Here is an 18405-nt window from a genome sequence, read left to right on the forward strand (position 1 = left end):
GATCCCAAACTAAGTTACAGATTGGCACTTTAAAAAGTTCATTTTTATTCATCTCATGGTACCTCACGTCGTGCATCTCATATTTATTCACATGATATTTTTATTCATCTCATGATAAGTTTATTCACCTTGTGATATTTTTATTCATCTCGTGATATGGCCCTCATGATCTCGACCCCTAAATGATTAACAGCTTAGTCGGCCTTGCCAGGAGGAAGAGCTTGCTGGGATGAGGGGAGGAAGGGAGATCTGCATGTGGACTGCATCCTTGCAGCTTGGAAAGGCTGATGGGCACTTGATATGTGAGCCGAATGAAAGTCAGTGATGAATCATTCTGGGCAGCTTTATTCCTGCCCGGCAGCGAAGCCGCCGCTTTTAATATTGTTACTCTGCCTCGACTGGCTAGCAAAAAAAGCATTGGCAAAGCAAAAAAGCATTGGCAAAGCCAATAGGTTTCAATGCCGAGACTTATTGGCTTTGCCAGTGCTTGTTTTAATTGGCTTGGTAAATGTTCTCACAGTTCCTATAACTAATGTAAACAAAGCCGCACAAAGAGAAGGTTTCCTCTAAATGAACACAGGTCAAAAAAACTCAAATTAAATATTTCACTCACAGTGAACACCTTCCTTACTGTTTGACTTCAGCATGACATGGCCACTTTTTCTATCATGTTCACCAGTCCACCACTTAGTGTACCTCGTCATTGGCGTCACTGCTTTCAATAAACATTATCTGATTCAAACAGGAATACCAAACTGAAAGCAGCAGATGCAAAGCAAAAAAACAGGTTCTCTCGAACTAGGAGTCGCTAATGCAGACCGATGGAAGGGCCCCCGGCCCAGCTACCGTTCGTTACTCTTTGTTGCGTTGATCATTTATTTGTAGTTTCATTTAGTGACTACCAGAACCAGTTGTGACCAAGCGCTTTATATAAAGGACAAATATGTGCAAATCTATGAGATGGAATCGGACAAAAGCGTTTTTCGACTTGGAATCCTAGGTTTTCAATAGCACAATTCATCCTAGGAGATATTGCTTGAACAGTAGGGGGTCTCCGTTCATTTTTGGAAACCTCAAAAAAGGTGTGTGCGTCTGATTGGAGGAATGTTTCTGTTTCCTGCGTCAAGGCCTTGCCGGGAAATGCATCAGAGCCCCTCTCACCCCGAGGTGGTTAATGTTTGTGCCAGGGTGCACGTCTCTGTACTCAATGCTGGCCGGATCAGACGTCAGCAGAGCCCACAATGACATCACAGGCAATGAACGGACAACGTCCTCACAAGATATTCCCGGACGTCTCCATTAACAAGTTATAGATTACGTCTGCGAGGTTTACATTTCACTGGTGAGATTGAACCGATGTTTTCGTTTTTTGTGGTTTCACAGAAATATTCCGAACTATGCCCAAAAAATCTCCAGAATGAGTAGATTGGCAGGCTCCTGGCTGAGTGAGTCCCCAGACCCTACATGTGCGCAGTGTCAGTGGTAAGGCTTTGTGACCGGTGCGTTGTGCCTTTCCCACCCCTCTTCTATCCACTCCGCAAACGCACATGGCCCTGTTGCTTCCTTGTTTACACCCTAGTTGTTTACACCCTAGTCCACGCCCCCTTAAGTAACTGAAGCCGGGTCGGGTAGATTAATACATACACTGTGGGGGCCTGTGTTCTCGTAGTTACAGGTTCAAATCCCAGCGGACCTTTTATCCTTCTGAGGTCGATAAAATGAGTTCCATTGAGTTTGGTAACGATAAACATCTGTTATTCAGCGCAAAGATACAATTGGGTGAATGTGCGCTTTTCAAATACACTTTGTTATCTGCACATTCAAGGTTGGACACACCACTGGCAAAGTTTGGATGTCACACTCGGCATAACTCCAGCCCTTCTAGTGGCAGCTGCTAGCCCTCCGTGAAGGAGCCTTTGTACGCCTTAAACTTAAGACTACCAAAAACCCACCGACGCAGCTCTGGCTGCGCCTTTGTGCGTTGTGCCCCTATGCTGAGACCTGCCTGAGTCTAAGAGCCGAGTGTGCAGAAAGTGGCACCCGCCGGGTGCAGGTGTCCAAGTGGTTTATGAACAATGAAAGCATCATCAACTTTCTACATTTAAAGGTAGTCTGAAACTGGCAAGGGGAGATTTAACTAATTCAGCAGTAACACTACTGGCAGGCATCTTATCGCACGGTGCGTGCTGCAGCTTACACTAAAAAGCAAATTATTGTTAACACGAGCGGCAGCCTCTGACTCAGCTTTCCAGGCTGTGAGTAGGGGTGGGCGGAATTTGCGAAATTAACTTTCGCAAATTATTGCGAAAATGTTTAAAATTATCGCAAACAAGCGGAAATATCGCGAAGATGCGGAAGTTTTTTTCCTGCATGTTCGTGAGATTTTCTGCATGGTTGCGGGTCGCCAACTTATCCATGTGGTTGCTTGCGGGCGCGCCCATCTTGTTTTGAGTTGTCTCGCGGTGCATGATCGCGGGAAGAAAGACGTGATCGCGCGACGCATGACGTCACTGCGGGCGCGAACTGTCGCGAGACAGCGCAAATGGCTAAAAACAATACAACATCTCATGGAGAACGCGACCGGATCAAGAAAACTTGTCTGCGAACGCAGGGATTCAGGTAAGGCGATCGCGCGCGCACGAGAATGTATTATTTTACAGCGCGAGCAAGAAACAAATTATCGCCAAGCTGCGGAAACCGGAAATTTTGACATTTTCGCGCTCTCCGCGGAATGCGAAAATGTCAAATTATCGCAATTTCCGCGAATGGAACGAAATTTTCGCCCAGGCCTAGCTGTGAGCTGAGGTGGTGGGTAATTTCCACGGAGGCGGGCTGACTGGGCCTGGTCACCCACCTCCTCAGATTCCAGCCCTGGCCTGGCATATGTTACTCTGTCCAATACTCCCTCTGCAATTCACCGCGGGGTGGGGGTGACTTATCATGATTAACATTTTTTGACTGCACACTGCAGCCACGCGACAGTGCATAACCATCCATCCACGCTCACAAACTGGAGCAGGAGCAATCGCCTCCTGCAGAACCAGGCCTTTATTACGTTTTTTTGTTTTTACTATTGGCCTGCAGCCCGGCAGGGACCCATGATGCCCGGATTCCATAGATCTCATCCCACCACTATGCCCACCTACCCACCTCTCTGAGACTCCACTCCGACTTCGGCTCGCCTGGAACCACTCCTGCCTCGGACAGAATCACTCACCTGAGGCCTGCAGCTAGAGGCAGGTGCGAGCAGGCAGCAGAAGACAGGGCAAGGGTAGCCAGGCAGGGGCTAGTTACGAGTAAAAACTAGACAAAACACAAAACGCTCCCGTAACTGCATTAACCACTAGAGTTATCCTAATGTTGTTAAAATCCCCTGAAAATTGCAAGGCACTCAGATATCTCTGCAGCAGGTGTCTTAACCCGTTAAGATATGTAAAATGCAGCTTCTTTAGGGCAAATTAAGCCAGAAGAGATTTACTGCTATATATGTCCATGTTGCAAATTTATTTCCAGCATATTCTTTTAGAATAAAGGTATATGGCTCAGACTCACTTTTTGCATGACACCGTACCTCGTAAATCCACGTCTTTCCTCTGCTACACTTCAACCTTCCAATCCATCAATTCCTGGAGTATATTTTTTTCAATTCCAACACTGATGCTGGTGCAACATGAACTTTCCGTTAAAATCCATTGGTCGGGTTACTTATTATTATCTCACCTCTAAAGTGGCCATCTTCTGAGAAAAAATGTACATCAAAGCTTAACCCAAAGCGCTACCTGAGGGGTCGGTTCTGTCTGAAACAAAACCAGTCAGGTGACAATATAAAGTACATCACGCAATTAGAATATCACCCTTTTCGAGTCACGGAATCCTGCCCTTTTATATTGTTTACTACCTCTCTTAAAATGTTCAGAAGGTAAAGTGAAACACAATAACTCTGTTGTGCAGCAAAATAATCAATTGTCTTAGGTTTTCTCAAAAAGTGGCACGTGTGATTAATATTTGACAAGCACAGGCAGGTGTAAACTGCTGTTGCTTAAAACTGACAAGAAAGCTGCACTCAGTGCACTGAACTGCATTGGGATTGGGAACAGAGCTTTCCATGCAGCAGGTGAATGTTATGAGCCTGATACAGCAATTACATCCAAGAACACGCATGCCAGTGGGCAGCCCCGTGAGCCTCGTGTTTTTACCTGGAAACAATGCGCAATACTTTCTGCGGGGGCGCCCGGCAGGACACAAACTTCCAGCACGGCCGAGGGCAAGACCTCTGTAATAGTTCTAAGGTCTTAGAACGCATGGCAGCGCGAGCGCGCTAAATAATACACGGGAGCCGGTATCGTTGCGTTACTCACGCGGCTCCGGACTAACTCGCCGAGGCCACGCCCCTTTATTATTAACTCGCTAGCGTCTGACGTCACGCGTCAGCGCTAGCGCACCTCGGCAGCGCGGAAGGCTAGAACGCCTCGCGCGTGCCGAACATTACACTCCTTCCAACCTTTATAAACATTAAGCAAAACATTAAAGCAAAACGATGGATCTGTTACCAGTCCGCCAGTCCTTACGGGTCACACCATATAGTCCGCCAGCTGGGATGACGGTGCTGGGTTCTTCCTCAGGTTGTAGCGGGACGGGCCGCCTCTGGAAGGGACCACCTCGGGGGTTCTGCGCCTTGGGGTGTTCGGCTCTACCCGGGCTGGGGAGCTGCCAGGCGGGTTGCCCCCTGGGGTGGCTGGGGCGGGCTGGGAACCCTCATCCTCGCTCCGACCGTCCTCCGCTTCCTGATCTCCTCTCGGCTGGTCGGGATCCGGCCCCTCGGGCTCGGCCCCGGGACGTGGTGGTGTTCCTGGTGAACTTTTTTAAAGAAGGACACATCTCGCGTGACTGTTTCCGCACCTCTTTGAGCGGTCACCATCGTGCCTGTCCGGCGGGTGACCACCCATGGTTGAGGTTCAAAAGGAAGTCTGAACTTGCTGCCTGGGTAGCGGTCCCTCACGTACACTCGATCCTGCTGTTGTATCCTGGACTCCTTCGCTCCTCTTCGCAGGCTGGCGTGGTCGTTCGAGCACCTCCGGTTGGCTAATGTCTTTTCGTTGGTGGCTTGTGCCGGAACCCAAGTATGGTGGTGTGGGATCGTGTCACTTACGATTCTCCCCATGGTGGCTGTTCCTGGCGCTGCCTCGGACGTGACATGGGGGGTCAAACGGTATTCGCGCAGGAAACTGTAGATCGCTCTCTCCAGTGGAGATCCCTCAGCCATGGCGATGCGAATGGTTTTATTAAGTGTCCTCATAAACCTCTCTACCTCTCCATTGGCCTGGGGCCACCGTGGTGTTATCTTGCGGTGAGTAATCCCCCAGCTCTTGAGATATTCTGCGAACTCCTGTCCTTGGAAAGGCGGTCCGTTGTCGGTCTTGACCACCCCGAATATGCCGTGAGTGGCGATGGTTTTTTCAAACTTCGCAATCACCTCCGTGGCTGTCTGGCTCCCCACGATTTCGACCTCTGGGTATTTGGTGAAGTCGTCAATGATGACCAACGCATACCGCCCATCGGGGAGATGTCCGAAGTCGGCACTCACGCACTCCCAAGGTCGCTGAGGATTGTCTTCGGTCGCCACTGGGTGCGGGCGCTCCGGCGGTCCTGCGGCTTGGCACCACGTGCAGGTTCTCACCGTCTGTTCCACCATCGCATCCATGCCTGGGAACCATACTTTGGCTCGGAGCCTACCCTTTGTCTTTACTACTCCTTGGTGTCCCCGGTGGGCGAGGTCCACCGCTTGTTGAGCGAGGCTGGCCGGCATGATTAGTCTTGGACCCCGCAGGAGACATCCTTGAGCGTCAACGGACAGCTCACTTTTCACCTTTAGGAACGACTCTAGTGTCAGCTTGGCTTGGGGTGTCCGTCTGTTGAGCGAGGCTTGAATTGTCCTCCAATCCCCCGATCTGACGGCCTCCGCTGCTGCTCTCACGCATTCATCGCCTTCTGAAGCTTCTATTATTGCGGCCAGGCTCATTGGAAGGGGTCGTGACCGCTCCGTCACATACCGGACATACTCCTCCGTATCCTCGGCCTCCTCCTTCTCCTCTGACGTGGCTTTCCGCGGGTGTCGTGACAGGTAGTTCGCTGGGTTCGTGGCCCCTGGTTTGTACTCCACCCGGTAGTCGTACCCTTGCAGTTGGAGTATCCATTTTTCAATCCGGGGCGGCAGCTTCGAGGACGACCCTTGGAACAGAGGAATGAGCGGCTTGTGGTCGGTTGTCACCGTGAAATGATGTCCATACACGTACACATGAAAGTACCGGCATGCCTAGTGGATGGCGATGGCTTCTCGCTCGATTTGAGAGTACCGCTGCTCTGTTTCGGTCAGGGACCGGCTGGCGTAGGCGATGGGGGCCCATTCCTCATTGTCCTGGCGTTGTGTCAGGACCGCTCCCAGCCCGAACGGGCTCGCGTCGACTGCCACGTTGGTGGGCTTTGCCGGGTCGAAGTATGACAGGGTAGTGTCCGCGGATAGGGCTGCCTTCGTCGCTTGGAACGCCTGTTCCTGTTCCAGGCCCCACTGCCATGTGGTGGACGACTTGGTCAGCTCCCGGAGGGGTTTGGTGAGGTTGGAGAGGTCCGGAATGAAGCGGCCGCAGAAGTTGACCATGCCCAGGAAACTCCGGGCCTCCGATATGTTCGTCGGAGCTGGGGCATCTTGGACATCCTTCACCTTCTCCGGGTCTGGGGCCACCCCTTGGTCCGAGAAGGTATATCTGAAGAAACTGATCTTATTCTGCAGGAATTGACACTTTTCCCGGTGCAGGGTCAGGCCTGACTCCCGAATCCTCTTGAGGACCCCTCTCAATCGCTGGTGGTGCTCCTCTATGGTTGACGCGTATATGAGCAGGTCGTCACTCACGTTGAGCACACCGGGGAGCCCACTGAGCACCTCTCTGATGGTATTTTGGAATACCTCGGCGGCACTCGAAATGCCGAAGTTTAGGCGCCGATATCGTCTGAGGCCCACATGAGTGGAAAAAGTAGTGATGTACCTCGAGTCCGGATGAAGTGGTAGCTGGTGGTAGCCTGACCGTAGGTCCATCTTTGAAAACCATCTGGCCCCGTTCAGCTCTCCCAGGATGTCATCAATAGTGGGCGTCAGGTGTCGCTCTCGCTTGACCGCAGCATTGGGGAGGTGCATGTCCACACAGATGCGGACTTGTCCTGGCTGCTTCGGCTTCCTGGCGATGACGATCGGGGATACCCACGGGGTTGGCCCACTGACCTTTTCGATTATGCCTTGTCTCTCCAGGGCCTCTAGCTCCTCCTCCACCTTCTGCCGCAGGTGGAAAGCAATCCGCCGGTGCCTCAGCGCCACTGGCTGGACCGACGGGTCGATGTGTAAGGATACTTCCTTTCCTTTCAGGCATCCGATGCCTTTGAAGACTTCTCCAAACTCTTTCAGGATGGTGTCCAGTTCTTCCTCCAGAACCGCCATGGCAAACGATATTAAACTCAAACCTTCGGCCGATTGCCCGCTCAGCAGCATCCCGCTGCCCTCTTCCGTGACATAGACGGTGGTTTTGATGCTCCTCTCGCCATGTTGAAGCTCTGTTTGGAAGCACCCGATGAGGGGAATGGGCGTCTTCTGGCCGTATGCGAACACCCTAATCTTCGCCTCTCTCAGCGGGGGTTTGGCTCGCAGTTGGTGGTAGACGTTGGCGGCCATCAGCTCGATGGAGGCCCCAGTGTCGATTGTCGCCTTTACCTCCTGTTGTTGGACTAGTATGCGACATTTCGGAAGTCTGCGCTTCTTCGTCTGTGGTTGGTGGATTGCAAACACATAATGGACCGGGTACTCCCCGGTGTCGTCGTCCATGTCTTCACTGTCTGCCTCTTCGCGTACCACATGGGCCGCCTCCTTCTTGGCTCTGGTGGACCGGCACACCGCCGCAAAGTGGTTCAGCCACCCACAGGCGCCGCACTTTTTCCCTCTGGCCGGGCAGTCTTGCATGCGGTGGGGTTGCCCGCCACAGTACCCACAGTCTTTCTTCTTTGCCTCCGGCTGTCGTTTTCCTCCGGCTTGCCTCCCTTTTGGCCGCACTACGTTCACCGTTTCCGCCACTTGCACTTGTTCCGTCTTCACAGGGCGATGTAGGGCTGCCTCCATGTGCGAGGCTCTCGCTTGCGATAGCTCCTTCGACCGTCCGAGGGTGAGGATGTCCGCCAGGGGCTTTCCTTCTTCCTGGAGGACCGTGACGCGAAGCTTAGACGAGTAACACCCCTGTATGATCTGCCCTCGGATCTCTTCCTGTTCGTCGCGGAACCCACACGTGCTGGCTAGTTCCTTCAGCCGGCCATGGAACGCATCCAGAGATTCGTCTGCCTCTTGTTTGGCCTGACGGAAGATGAACCTTTCATAGTCCCTGTTCGCCATGGGCTCAAAGTGGGCGTTGAGCGCGTTCAGCAGTGTGTGGTACGTTTTCGGCGTGGCTTCCACGAGAGTTTTGTAGATGCGGTGGATGTCTTTGCCTCCTAGGTGGAGCAGCAGTGCTCTGCGCCTTTCCCTCGCGATGCCAGCCCCTTCGAAGTAATATTGCAGGCGGTCTGTCCAATCCTTCCAGCGCGGGGCGAGGGATGACGGGGCACCATCGACGACAAACGGCTCAATGGCGGGGATCGACGCCATCTTGGCACGTGCGCAGCACGCGGTGGAGGCTAGCTTCCTCTCCTCTGCGTCGACGCCACCAGGCGTGCACTCCCTCCGGGCGTTGCGTGTTGGCCCTCCTCGCGCTGCTGCACCAACTGGTGGGCGCGCATACCTCCAAGCGTCGTCCGCGGGATCCTCAGGCGCTTCTGGTTCGAGGCGATCACCCCTGGCATGGGCCTGGATCAGGTGGAGGACGCGGCCGTCGTCAAACACCTCGTGGGGGCAGGTGCGGCATCACCTGGGCGAGACATACCCCTTCCAGGCTGTGGATTGGGGCACCAGAGCACACCCAGCGCCACCTCCGAAGTCAGGATGGATCCTCCGGGCACCTGCTGTTTCCCCCACCAGGCCTCACAGTAGGCTCAGGCAGGGCACCATGAGGGGAGCAGCACACATAGGCTCAGGCACCATGGGAGGACAAGATGTGCAATGTGGGGCACCCAAAATAGCACAACAGGGCTCAATTGACCCCTCGTCGCCAGTGTAATAGTTCTAAGGTCTTAGAACGCATGGCAGCGCGAGCGCGCTAAATAATACACGGGGGCCGGTATCGTTGCGTTACTCACGCGGCTCCGGACTAACTCGCCGAGGCCACGGCCCTTTATTATTAACTCGCTAGCGTCTGACGTCACGCGTCAGCGCTAGCGCACCTCGGCAGCGCGGAAGGCTAGAACGCCTCGCGCGTGCCAAACATTACAACCTCCTCCATGGCGACGGCAGCTCTCGCCTGGCACCATCAGCGCTGGCACACCGCTACTCCCGGTGGGCACATGGCACGGCAGAGGGAGGTCCAGGAGGGCACAGACGCCGCCTCCAAGTAGCCGAGGAGCATGTACCCGTCTCACCTCAACCGTTGACGGACACCAGAAACACGGTAGTACTAGTAGTAATTAAACTATGCCCGGCGGCCGCACGGTAGCGGTCCTTCGCAGTACAGTAGTCACTGGCTGGGCCTGACTCCTGGGATGCCTCACAAGTCACTCCGCACGCGCACTTTTAAGGCCGTTGCGTGCGCGCACCATTTAATTTATGGGGAGGCCGTGCGCTTGCGCACCATTTAATTCATGAAGACTTGTAGAGCCTTGCTTGCTGGCTCCGCTGAGTGAGGGGGCCCCTGGAGCGTGCCCCCCCCCAACCACCACCACACCGCGGGAGTTACGGGGGCCTGTGTTATACTTATACCCCTGCGAAAAGCCTAATTCCTTGAAAAGCCTACTCTGTTTCAAATTAGTTATGCGGCACAGTCCAAGCTGATTAACTTGTCCTTTGGTGAGGTGGCTTTTGGGAAGTGAAAACCAACACCTAGGTCCTTGGATTATGGGCACCACCACACCGAATGATGCAAGAAAGTGGGGAGTCCTAAACCCCTTTCTTCTTGATGAGTGGAATCCCTTATCTCGTGCATTAGAGCACAACACAGGGTCCACTACTGACCGCCCTAAATGTGAAGTCGGTTGGCTGACCTCACTGATGAACAGACTGAGCGACGCCTGCATTGGCTCTGCCTTGAGCCCGCTATCCCGTCTGCAAGTCCACTCAGCTAACCCCGTGCATTTGGGGACCAAATGAAATAGATACGCCCTAGTGCAGTTTAAACTGGCATCTGCAGCGATGCAGGAGCAACATTGTCCTGACCGCCTTGTGGAAGAACATTTGCTCTGACAAGCAAATACACTGACAAAATGATGTGCTTGCACCGGTGGGCAGGCCCAAGTGCCACTTTTGCACTGCTCAGAGAGTGCAAACCTTGATGCTCCATTGCACTGCACCGTGCACCGCAGTTACCTCAGCCCATGTGCTTACGTACAACCGGAATTGGACTTGATGGTCCCTGTGAAATGTGGAAAATATTTGAAAAATATGACATACGTTTCATCATTCTGCTAGCCCTAAGCCACTCTGCACGGCTTTGCTGTTGTTCATTGTTTAATTAACTTTCTAGTTACAAAAAGGTAAACAAAATATGAGCATTCTAATTCCAACAAATGAACACTGTTAACTGCACCTTGCATTGAACACCTACAGCAGTCTCTCACTTCTACAGACACAATATTTTTTTAAGCAAAGCAAAATGTGTTTTTAGCTCAAATTCGCCATTCTTAACTATATATTTAAGCATGTTCTTATATTTTTACAGACAAACTGAATTGTCCAGTACTTTACTTATTGCTTTCGGTAAACATTTGCCTGTTTGAGGAAAAAAAATACACCATTTGAATGTACCTACGCCATAATAAATATGTAATGTGGTCCTCTGTTGCTATCTAGCGGCTTTGGTGACAATTACACAAACATGAAAAAAATACCATGGCAAAGCCCAAATATATGCAGATGTGCAGAGCATAATATGGCATTAATTACTACTGCTGATGAAGAGGAGTAATTAATAGTAATACCATATTATACTCGCTGCATCTGAAAATAATTGTTCTATATATCTAAACATTTGTGTGAGCTAGACTGAAGACATTTTACACATGCATTTTGCTTGCTTTAGAGGTTTTGGAGAAGTCCCTTGGTGTCTCAAGGATGCCATGGCCCTAATCAAAGCAAGAACACAAAGAGCCCCTTTCCACCTGGGCTCCTGTCACACCTGGGCATCAGTGCTTCTGCTGCATTAATGATGGCCACGCCCCTGAATAAATCACTCGAAAACCAGCTGTGGTTGTCCTCAACCATAGGCAACTTTGGTGACCGCACAGCATAGTCAGTTTGGGCAATTTTACGAATACACAGAGAAGTAACTTAATAAACAAACAAACTTTTTGCATGGCAGTGTATTACTTTCATGCTGTGCTTAACCACCAACACATTTCATCCTCCTGTGATTGATAACAAGAGGGCCGGATATTACATAAAACATGTACATTGGACCCAAGGCCAAGGGAGGAATTTGGCTTGTTAATATTATACCATGTTGAACAGCCTCCTGGCATTCAACTGATAGGAACATGGTTTTAAAGATAAAGGGATGTATAGAAAAGGATGGCATACCATCATTAGATTGCCTTAAGACAGGCGACATACTGAGTCAGCCCCACTGAGCTTGGAATGTGAGGCCTGCAAGATACAAGCACATGAGAACAGTTGACTTTCCTGGGCATAGGTGCAATGGGGCATCTGTTTCACTCGGTTATTCCTCAGCACCTTCAACTGGTACCTTCTCACTGTTGATATGGTAACAGTTTCTAGAGGGACAGCGCGGCCATCATTGGTGGGAGGATGCTCCACAAGGTGGCAGCTAACACAACAGAACACAACATAAGGGGCAGGCACATGCATGTGCAAGCACGGCTGATGAACTATAACCAGTATGCCCACATTTCAAACCGTGCTCACTGGGCATCTGGACGCGTAGGTGGAATCAATGCACGCGACTGTGCTCTGTGTAAAAGGAGCATTTGCATTCTTCACAGGCAAGGGAGAAACAGTACTGGTAATTTAGCTCTAAACAGTTTTCCACATATATGTAAAAAAGTGCAAAGCACAGATTATTTTAAGCACAATATGTGTGTGGATTCAGAAGAAAGTGTAACAAACACAATTAGACCTGAGTCTACGAATCTTCAGGTAGTCAGTTTCTACTTTATCTTAATGGGAAGTATGAAATAACCTGGGTTTGTCAATTTGAAGTAGGTGAAATGTGATATTTGAAGGAGGATCTATTGGTATATAAATAAAGTGTGTAATTACAGTGACCCTTGTGATAGCTCTAAGTCTAGAGTGCAGCAGGAGAGGTTCAGCATGAGATTCTGGAGTCTGGTCCTAAGCTCTCTCTCCTCTCACCTTCAGAGTGTCCCTGCAATCCCCGTGGTACCCGTCCAGACATCCCGTGTGACCCTGAGACTGGGCGCTGCGTCTGCCTCCCAAATGTGATAGGACCGGCATGCGACCAATGCGCCACCAACCACTGGAACCTTATGAGTGGCCGAGGCTGCCAGACGTGCACCTGTGACCCAAAGAACTCCTACAGTGCCCAGTGCAACCAGGTAATGACAACACACCCTACTTTCAGGCGTCGTTTCATCTCTTATTATGATTATTGCTATCCAGGTTGACATGAGAAAATACGCAACTCTTTATGACTGAACATGTCACTGCCCTTTAAACCACTTTTGCATCCAAACATTAGGTCATGGGTTTTCCATCAACTAATCGAACTGATCCAGAAAAGGACAGCTGGCTGATCAGTTGTTGTTTGTTCAGTATCTAAAGAAACCCTTCTCAGTAGCTACAGGGGTAAAAAGATTTTTTTAGCAAAAATAAAGCAAACTGCTGGGTAAAATACCATAAACGATACAGGGCGAAGCCTTCTAAATCGTTATACTTTAGGCTGAAATACCACAACTTCGAATGTGAAGCAATATTCAAATGTTGTTCAGTCTCTTCCTTTCTCTTCGTTGTGTTTCATAGATTCTTCCTGTCTACATCTCGGGGGTTCGTGTGATTATTTCTTTCTTCAAAGCTACATCTCTATGGGCAGTGCAGCCCCTACTTTCTACATCTCTATAATCCTGTAAAGCTCTTCTTTCCTCTTCTCTGTGGTTCACTGACTCTTGATTTCTGTCTCTGCTCTTCATGCTCCTTGTGTCTTTCTTCCTCTTGATGGTTCACGAAACTCCTCCATCCTTCCTCTCAGAGGTCAGCGTGACACCGCCTCTCGACCTATCCGTTATTCATTTACCTCTTACTTTCATTTAAAATGTGCTTCATTCAGCTCTTTTTTCCCTGCTCTCTCTCCAAGGGTTCATGACTCACACTTTCCTCTTTCTCTGGTGAATATGTCTCTTCTGTGCACTTTCTATCACTCGCTCAAATCTTCACTTCAGCATCTCTATGGTTCGTGCAGTTATCCCTTCCGTGCTCTCTATGGTTCTTGTGACTCTTCGAACCTCTCACAACTGCTTATTTACAAATCCTCTGGCAGACACGATCAGCTACGGAAACCAAAGAAAGCAGTCAGATCCTGAGCTCGCACTTCTGCATGCCCAGAAGTGCAGGCTTAAAACATTGATTGCTAAATTATTCAAAAGAAGTGTGCCTTTCAATCTGAAGATCAGGGTCGCTTGAGACCTGATTGGTCAGAGAAGGCTCTGTGTGGCATCGCTGCGGCATCATTCCATTGCATTCGTCGATGAATCGTTCATTCTTGCAAGTCACCGCAAGGCAGGAATCCACTTATCCAATCGAAACTACAGACACGCAGATCTCCAAAATACTTTGACATGCATGATCATTTCATAATACATTATGTGCTGCACTAAAATCTCCGATATTTATAAATACAAATGCACTAATTATAACCTATTATTGTTTTTGTTAAAACATTATAATAAAATACAATTTAATATTAAAGAACAATACGTCAAATAATTCTTTTTGACTTTTAGCCAAGTTCTCACTAGTCCAGATCCAGCTAGAACAAACAATGCAGGCCTGTTCCAAGAGGAAAATGGATAAGACACAAACACATATAGCTAGACTTTATAGGAAATGTTTCCTAGAAATGTAAAAGGGGAAGAAATGAAAGGTGCACGATGTTTTGATCTTAATGCGATTATATTTACAAAGTTAATAACGTGTAAACAATTTGATAAAAAAACAAAAACTAAAAGGAAGAGGGAGGCGACTACATCACAGAATGTTGTGATTTTAACACTAAATTACAGTTCTCATGAGGGTTTATTAAAAAAAGGCGATTAAGAGTCGTCAGATTATAACCAATCAGCAATGTGCGAAATGCGCCACATTGTGAACTGTTCCGTAACAGGTATTTGAAGTAATAGGTCAGGAGAGGACTCTTTCTAGAAGTACCAAAGTGTGCGAAAGTGGCTAAATCTGCCTGTATGGTAAGTAGTATCAGCTGAAAAAGGATTTAGCCAGTGCTCTGGCCCGGAACTGACCCAGTTTAATCAGACAACACATTCAGTTTAATAAAAAAAAAGCAAAGAAAACAAACTCTCTGTGTTGTCAAAGTCCCCCAAATCCTAGAACTCAAGAATTCTTTTCTGACCTGTCTCCCTCCTTTAAAAGTAACATGCTCAGATGTGTGCATTGTGCCATTAGCTCACCGTGTCAGGACTTTGTAGTTCTGAAATACCTTTTCTTTAGGTCTTGTGGCCTTCCTACTGTCATGTTCTAAAATAGGATTGATTAGATAGCCTGCAGTGGAATTTACTGAGATACATATGGAAACAAAATGTATTTGATTAGATTTAGCCTTATTATTTTCAACAAATAGTGGCTCCATATTTTGATCACTATTGTAGGTCGGGTCAGCAGAAGCACCAGCTAGAGTAATGTGACGAGGGAAACTTACAAGAAGTCAGCATGCGGCATGGAAGGAAGGAGCAATCCTCATGACGGGATTTCATCTGGAATGGACATTGTGTGTGTGTGCTGGCTGCACGGAATGCACGGCACATTAGTGACAACATGACAATCTGTTTGCCTGGCTGCACTCACCTCATGACACAAGACACATCTAGAAATGATTATGTGACGAGCAGTTTTGTAGGCGCTGTCCTATAATATTCATTCTTCTCTCCGAAAGGTCACAGGCCAGTGTCTGTGCAAGGACGCGTTCGGAGGGAAGCATTGTACGGAGTGTGGAGACCGGTTCTACGGGTCGGTGAGCACCGGATGCCGAGGTACGTGAGCACGGATCGTGAATCTTTTATTTGCAGTTTGTAATTTAGAACATGCTGTTAGAATGCTGCTTCAAGGCACTCGAGGAATGAGAACCGGGGGGAATTGTTGAAGGCTCAGTACATATTGGGTTGGTCGTGCAGCAGGTCTCCAAGCACCTCCCATACAAGTGGTCTTTGGAAAGGGTGGGCAGGGGCCTATCTAGCAGTCGGGGGTGTTCAATCCTCACAGCCCTTGGTCTCAGGAGCCAGACTACGGGCCGCAAACGTTTCCAAAGCATACAGTAATGGAAGGATATCCTCTTTCAGGCTGAGGTGTGGAGGGGGCCTTGTATGTGCGGGGTTCTCTCCCCAGAGCCTTTGACGTTCTCTCAATGGATGGCGAGCGCCATTGTGAGCCACTGACTGCAAGCACCTGGTCACGTGGCACATAATATCTTCCCAATGTAGAAGGAGGCAGGGCCTTGTACGGTGGAGAGGGGTCTGCATTGCAGGGTAATGCTGCGCTACACACCAGCAGACACAAGATTCAGGGCAATGGATGAAAAAAAAACAGCATTTCCCCATAGTACTACTATACCATTACTGGTCATTGATCATCTTCTACTTCATTATCGCCCCTTCTAAATGAGAGCACGTGTGTTCCTTTTAGCATGCATATAGCTACCTGCGAATCCACGTCACGTGTGACAACTCTGGGGAGTCATTACTTTTTAGCCAGCACAACCTTGCGCTCTAGAACTGGTAGTTTTTTTTTTTATAACTGTCCGAGTTGTGTGTGGCTGCATGTAAATATCTGTTTATGTGCATGTGTGCTTGTATGCATGTTGACTGCAAGTATTCCTTCTTGTATGTGTGTTGTCTGTGCTCATGGCTTCATTTATACCGATGTGTGCGTGTGTGAGCATGTGTCTCTGTATGTTTTATGTCAATCTGCACATGCCTTATGCAAAAACCAGACAAGTTGACTTTGTCAGCGACAGTTTACATTTGTGAACATCTCTCTGATCTTCCTGCCAGGCTTCATAAAGTTCTGCTTGCCTATTCCTCTGAAATGAGAATATACTGAATAAAACAGTAAGCCATCATCAGCACACGCAATGTTATGTTATGTTATGCAGATTTGTAGAATGGCTATCATGAAGCTGAGCAGGTGTGAGGCTAGGCACACCTATGGCTTAGTGGGACTTCTCGACAAACCAAGTCTTCAGCTTCTTGCGGAATTCAAGAAGTGAGGAGGAGGGTGTAGCGGCGGATCGTTCCCCGTTTTATGAACGACGTAGGAAAAGGCTCAACCACCGGATCTTAAACTTATTTGGGAACTCACTTGTATTACCACAGTAAAATGAGCACGACTTTTACTCCAAAACAATACACTCATTTATACTTACAATTATTCACATTTGGCTCCTAATCATCATCAGTTTAGTTTAATTAAAAAGACAAAGATGCATGTCGACGTTTTTTACAGCATCTTCATAAACAAGAATAAATTATATAAATAGTCATAAGAATAATGGTTTGAGAGAAATATTTAAATTGATCAGTTACTTTTGAACCGCATTAGTGTCTTCTGCATGAATAACCTTATTGAGTTACCAGTTTCCCCAGGGTTGAACTGGGACAGAAAATATGCCTGGGCACCAAAATAAAAGTGCCCCCAATTAGCAAATGAGTTCACTAAAAAGTGGCCCACATTTGCAAACTGGGGCAGTTTTGAATTTGTAAAGACATGCTGTATGTCTGTTTTACAAGGTATGGGCAGGGCCACAGGAATTATGCGACAAAAGAGGGCCAAATTATGTGGCAGAGCTGAGTAAATTATGCTGCTAGAAAAGCCAAATTATGCTGCGTAATGCAGCGCATTTTGTAATGTTATTACTGCATTATTTATTTCATTTTTGCACTTGTTAACACTGTCTGGGCATTGGTTGTACCTCATTAGTACCAGTTTAATACCCAAATATAGCAATAAGCAACAGAAATTTTACCAGTCAACCTTTGCAAAGGACCTTCCACTGCGCAGAAACACGCACTACTGTGTTTTTAGTAACTTTTGAACCGTTTCAGCTAGAAACAAATTTGTTTTTGTTAAAATCCACAGATTATGCGTCAGAATGATGAATTATGTGGCAAATGCGTAAAATCTATAATTATGTAAAAAATGCAGCTGCTGCACAATTGCATAATTCCAGTGGCCCTGGGTATACGCACTTGTGCTTGCTCCAGACAAAGTTTGTGGTAGCATCACTGAAATCAACAGTAAAAATTGACTCACAAGTCAATCAAATAGGTCCAGAAACACCCAAAAAACAGTCCGATACACTGAACTATCAGACCAGCGCTTCAACACTGCCAGATTGCACTTTAAGCTAGTCACGTCTCATACGATCAACTTCACACTTAGCACAAAGAAAGCCAAGTGTAAACCTTAATGTAGGCTATAGTCGTCCAATCTACTTCAAAGAATCCTGTATCTGACTTTCGCAGACTGCATCAGTTTGCTTAGAGGCCAGCAATCATTTTCCACCCTAAGGCTTTCTGTAACACCAGCATGGCTGTGTTTTCCTTATGGTTCAGGGGGGTGGGGGGTTTGACAGCCTTCTTGGTAACCATGGTTGCATTAAATGCGTCACATAAATAACGTGTAGGCCTTCCGCAAGCCATTGCACTTTGAGTCATACTCTCTTAAGGGAAAATACTGTTGGCATGTGAAGGAAAGTAGGGTCTGCTTCTTATGGTTACCCCCACTTTCTGCTAAATGTGATACTGTTTTTGACTAGCTTTCTCCATAAACTGTTCTGAAATGTACATAGGTACACTCCAGATTGGATACTGGGGTACCCATGTCAGTCCCTAGTATATGGTACCCATGTACCCAGGTCATAGGTACCCCAGAAACCTCCCATGGGCTGAAGCATGTATTATGCCACCCATGAGAGGCCATGCACAATGGAAAACTACAGGCCTGCCATTGCAGCCTGAGTAAGTTGGTGCATGAACCACTTACTTAAGATATAGGTTTACTATATCTAAGGGCCACTGCACTTAAAACCTATA

At 48.4% G+C, this 18405-nt stretch overlaps 1 protein-coding gene across 2 annotated transcripts in view; it reads left to right on the forward strand.

Moving 5' to 3' along the window:
• Nucleotides 1-18405, forward strand: part of LAMB3 (laminin subunit beta 3) — a 318725-nt gene that overhangs the window by 208095 nt on the left and 92225 nt on the right. For both annotated transcript variants that reach the window (XM_085647191.1, XM_085647190.1), the window contains exons 12-13: nucleotides 12491-12687; nucleotides 15252-15348. In XM_085647191.1, coding sequence (XP_085503317.1) covers nucleotides 12491-12687; nucleotides 15252-15348 — 294 coding nt within the window. The remainder of the gene's footprint in view (nucleotides 1-12490; nucleotides 12688-15251; nucleotides 15349-18405) is intronic.

The sequence above is a fragment of the Triturus cristatus genome, chromosome 3_2 (assembly GCF_964204655.1).
Source record: "Triturus cristatus chromosome 3_2, aTriCri1.1, whole genome shotgun sequence".
Taxonomy (NCBI): Eukaryota; Metazoa; Chordata; class Amphibia; order Caudata; family Salamandridae; genus Triturus; species Triturus cristatus.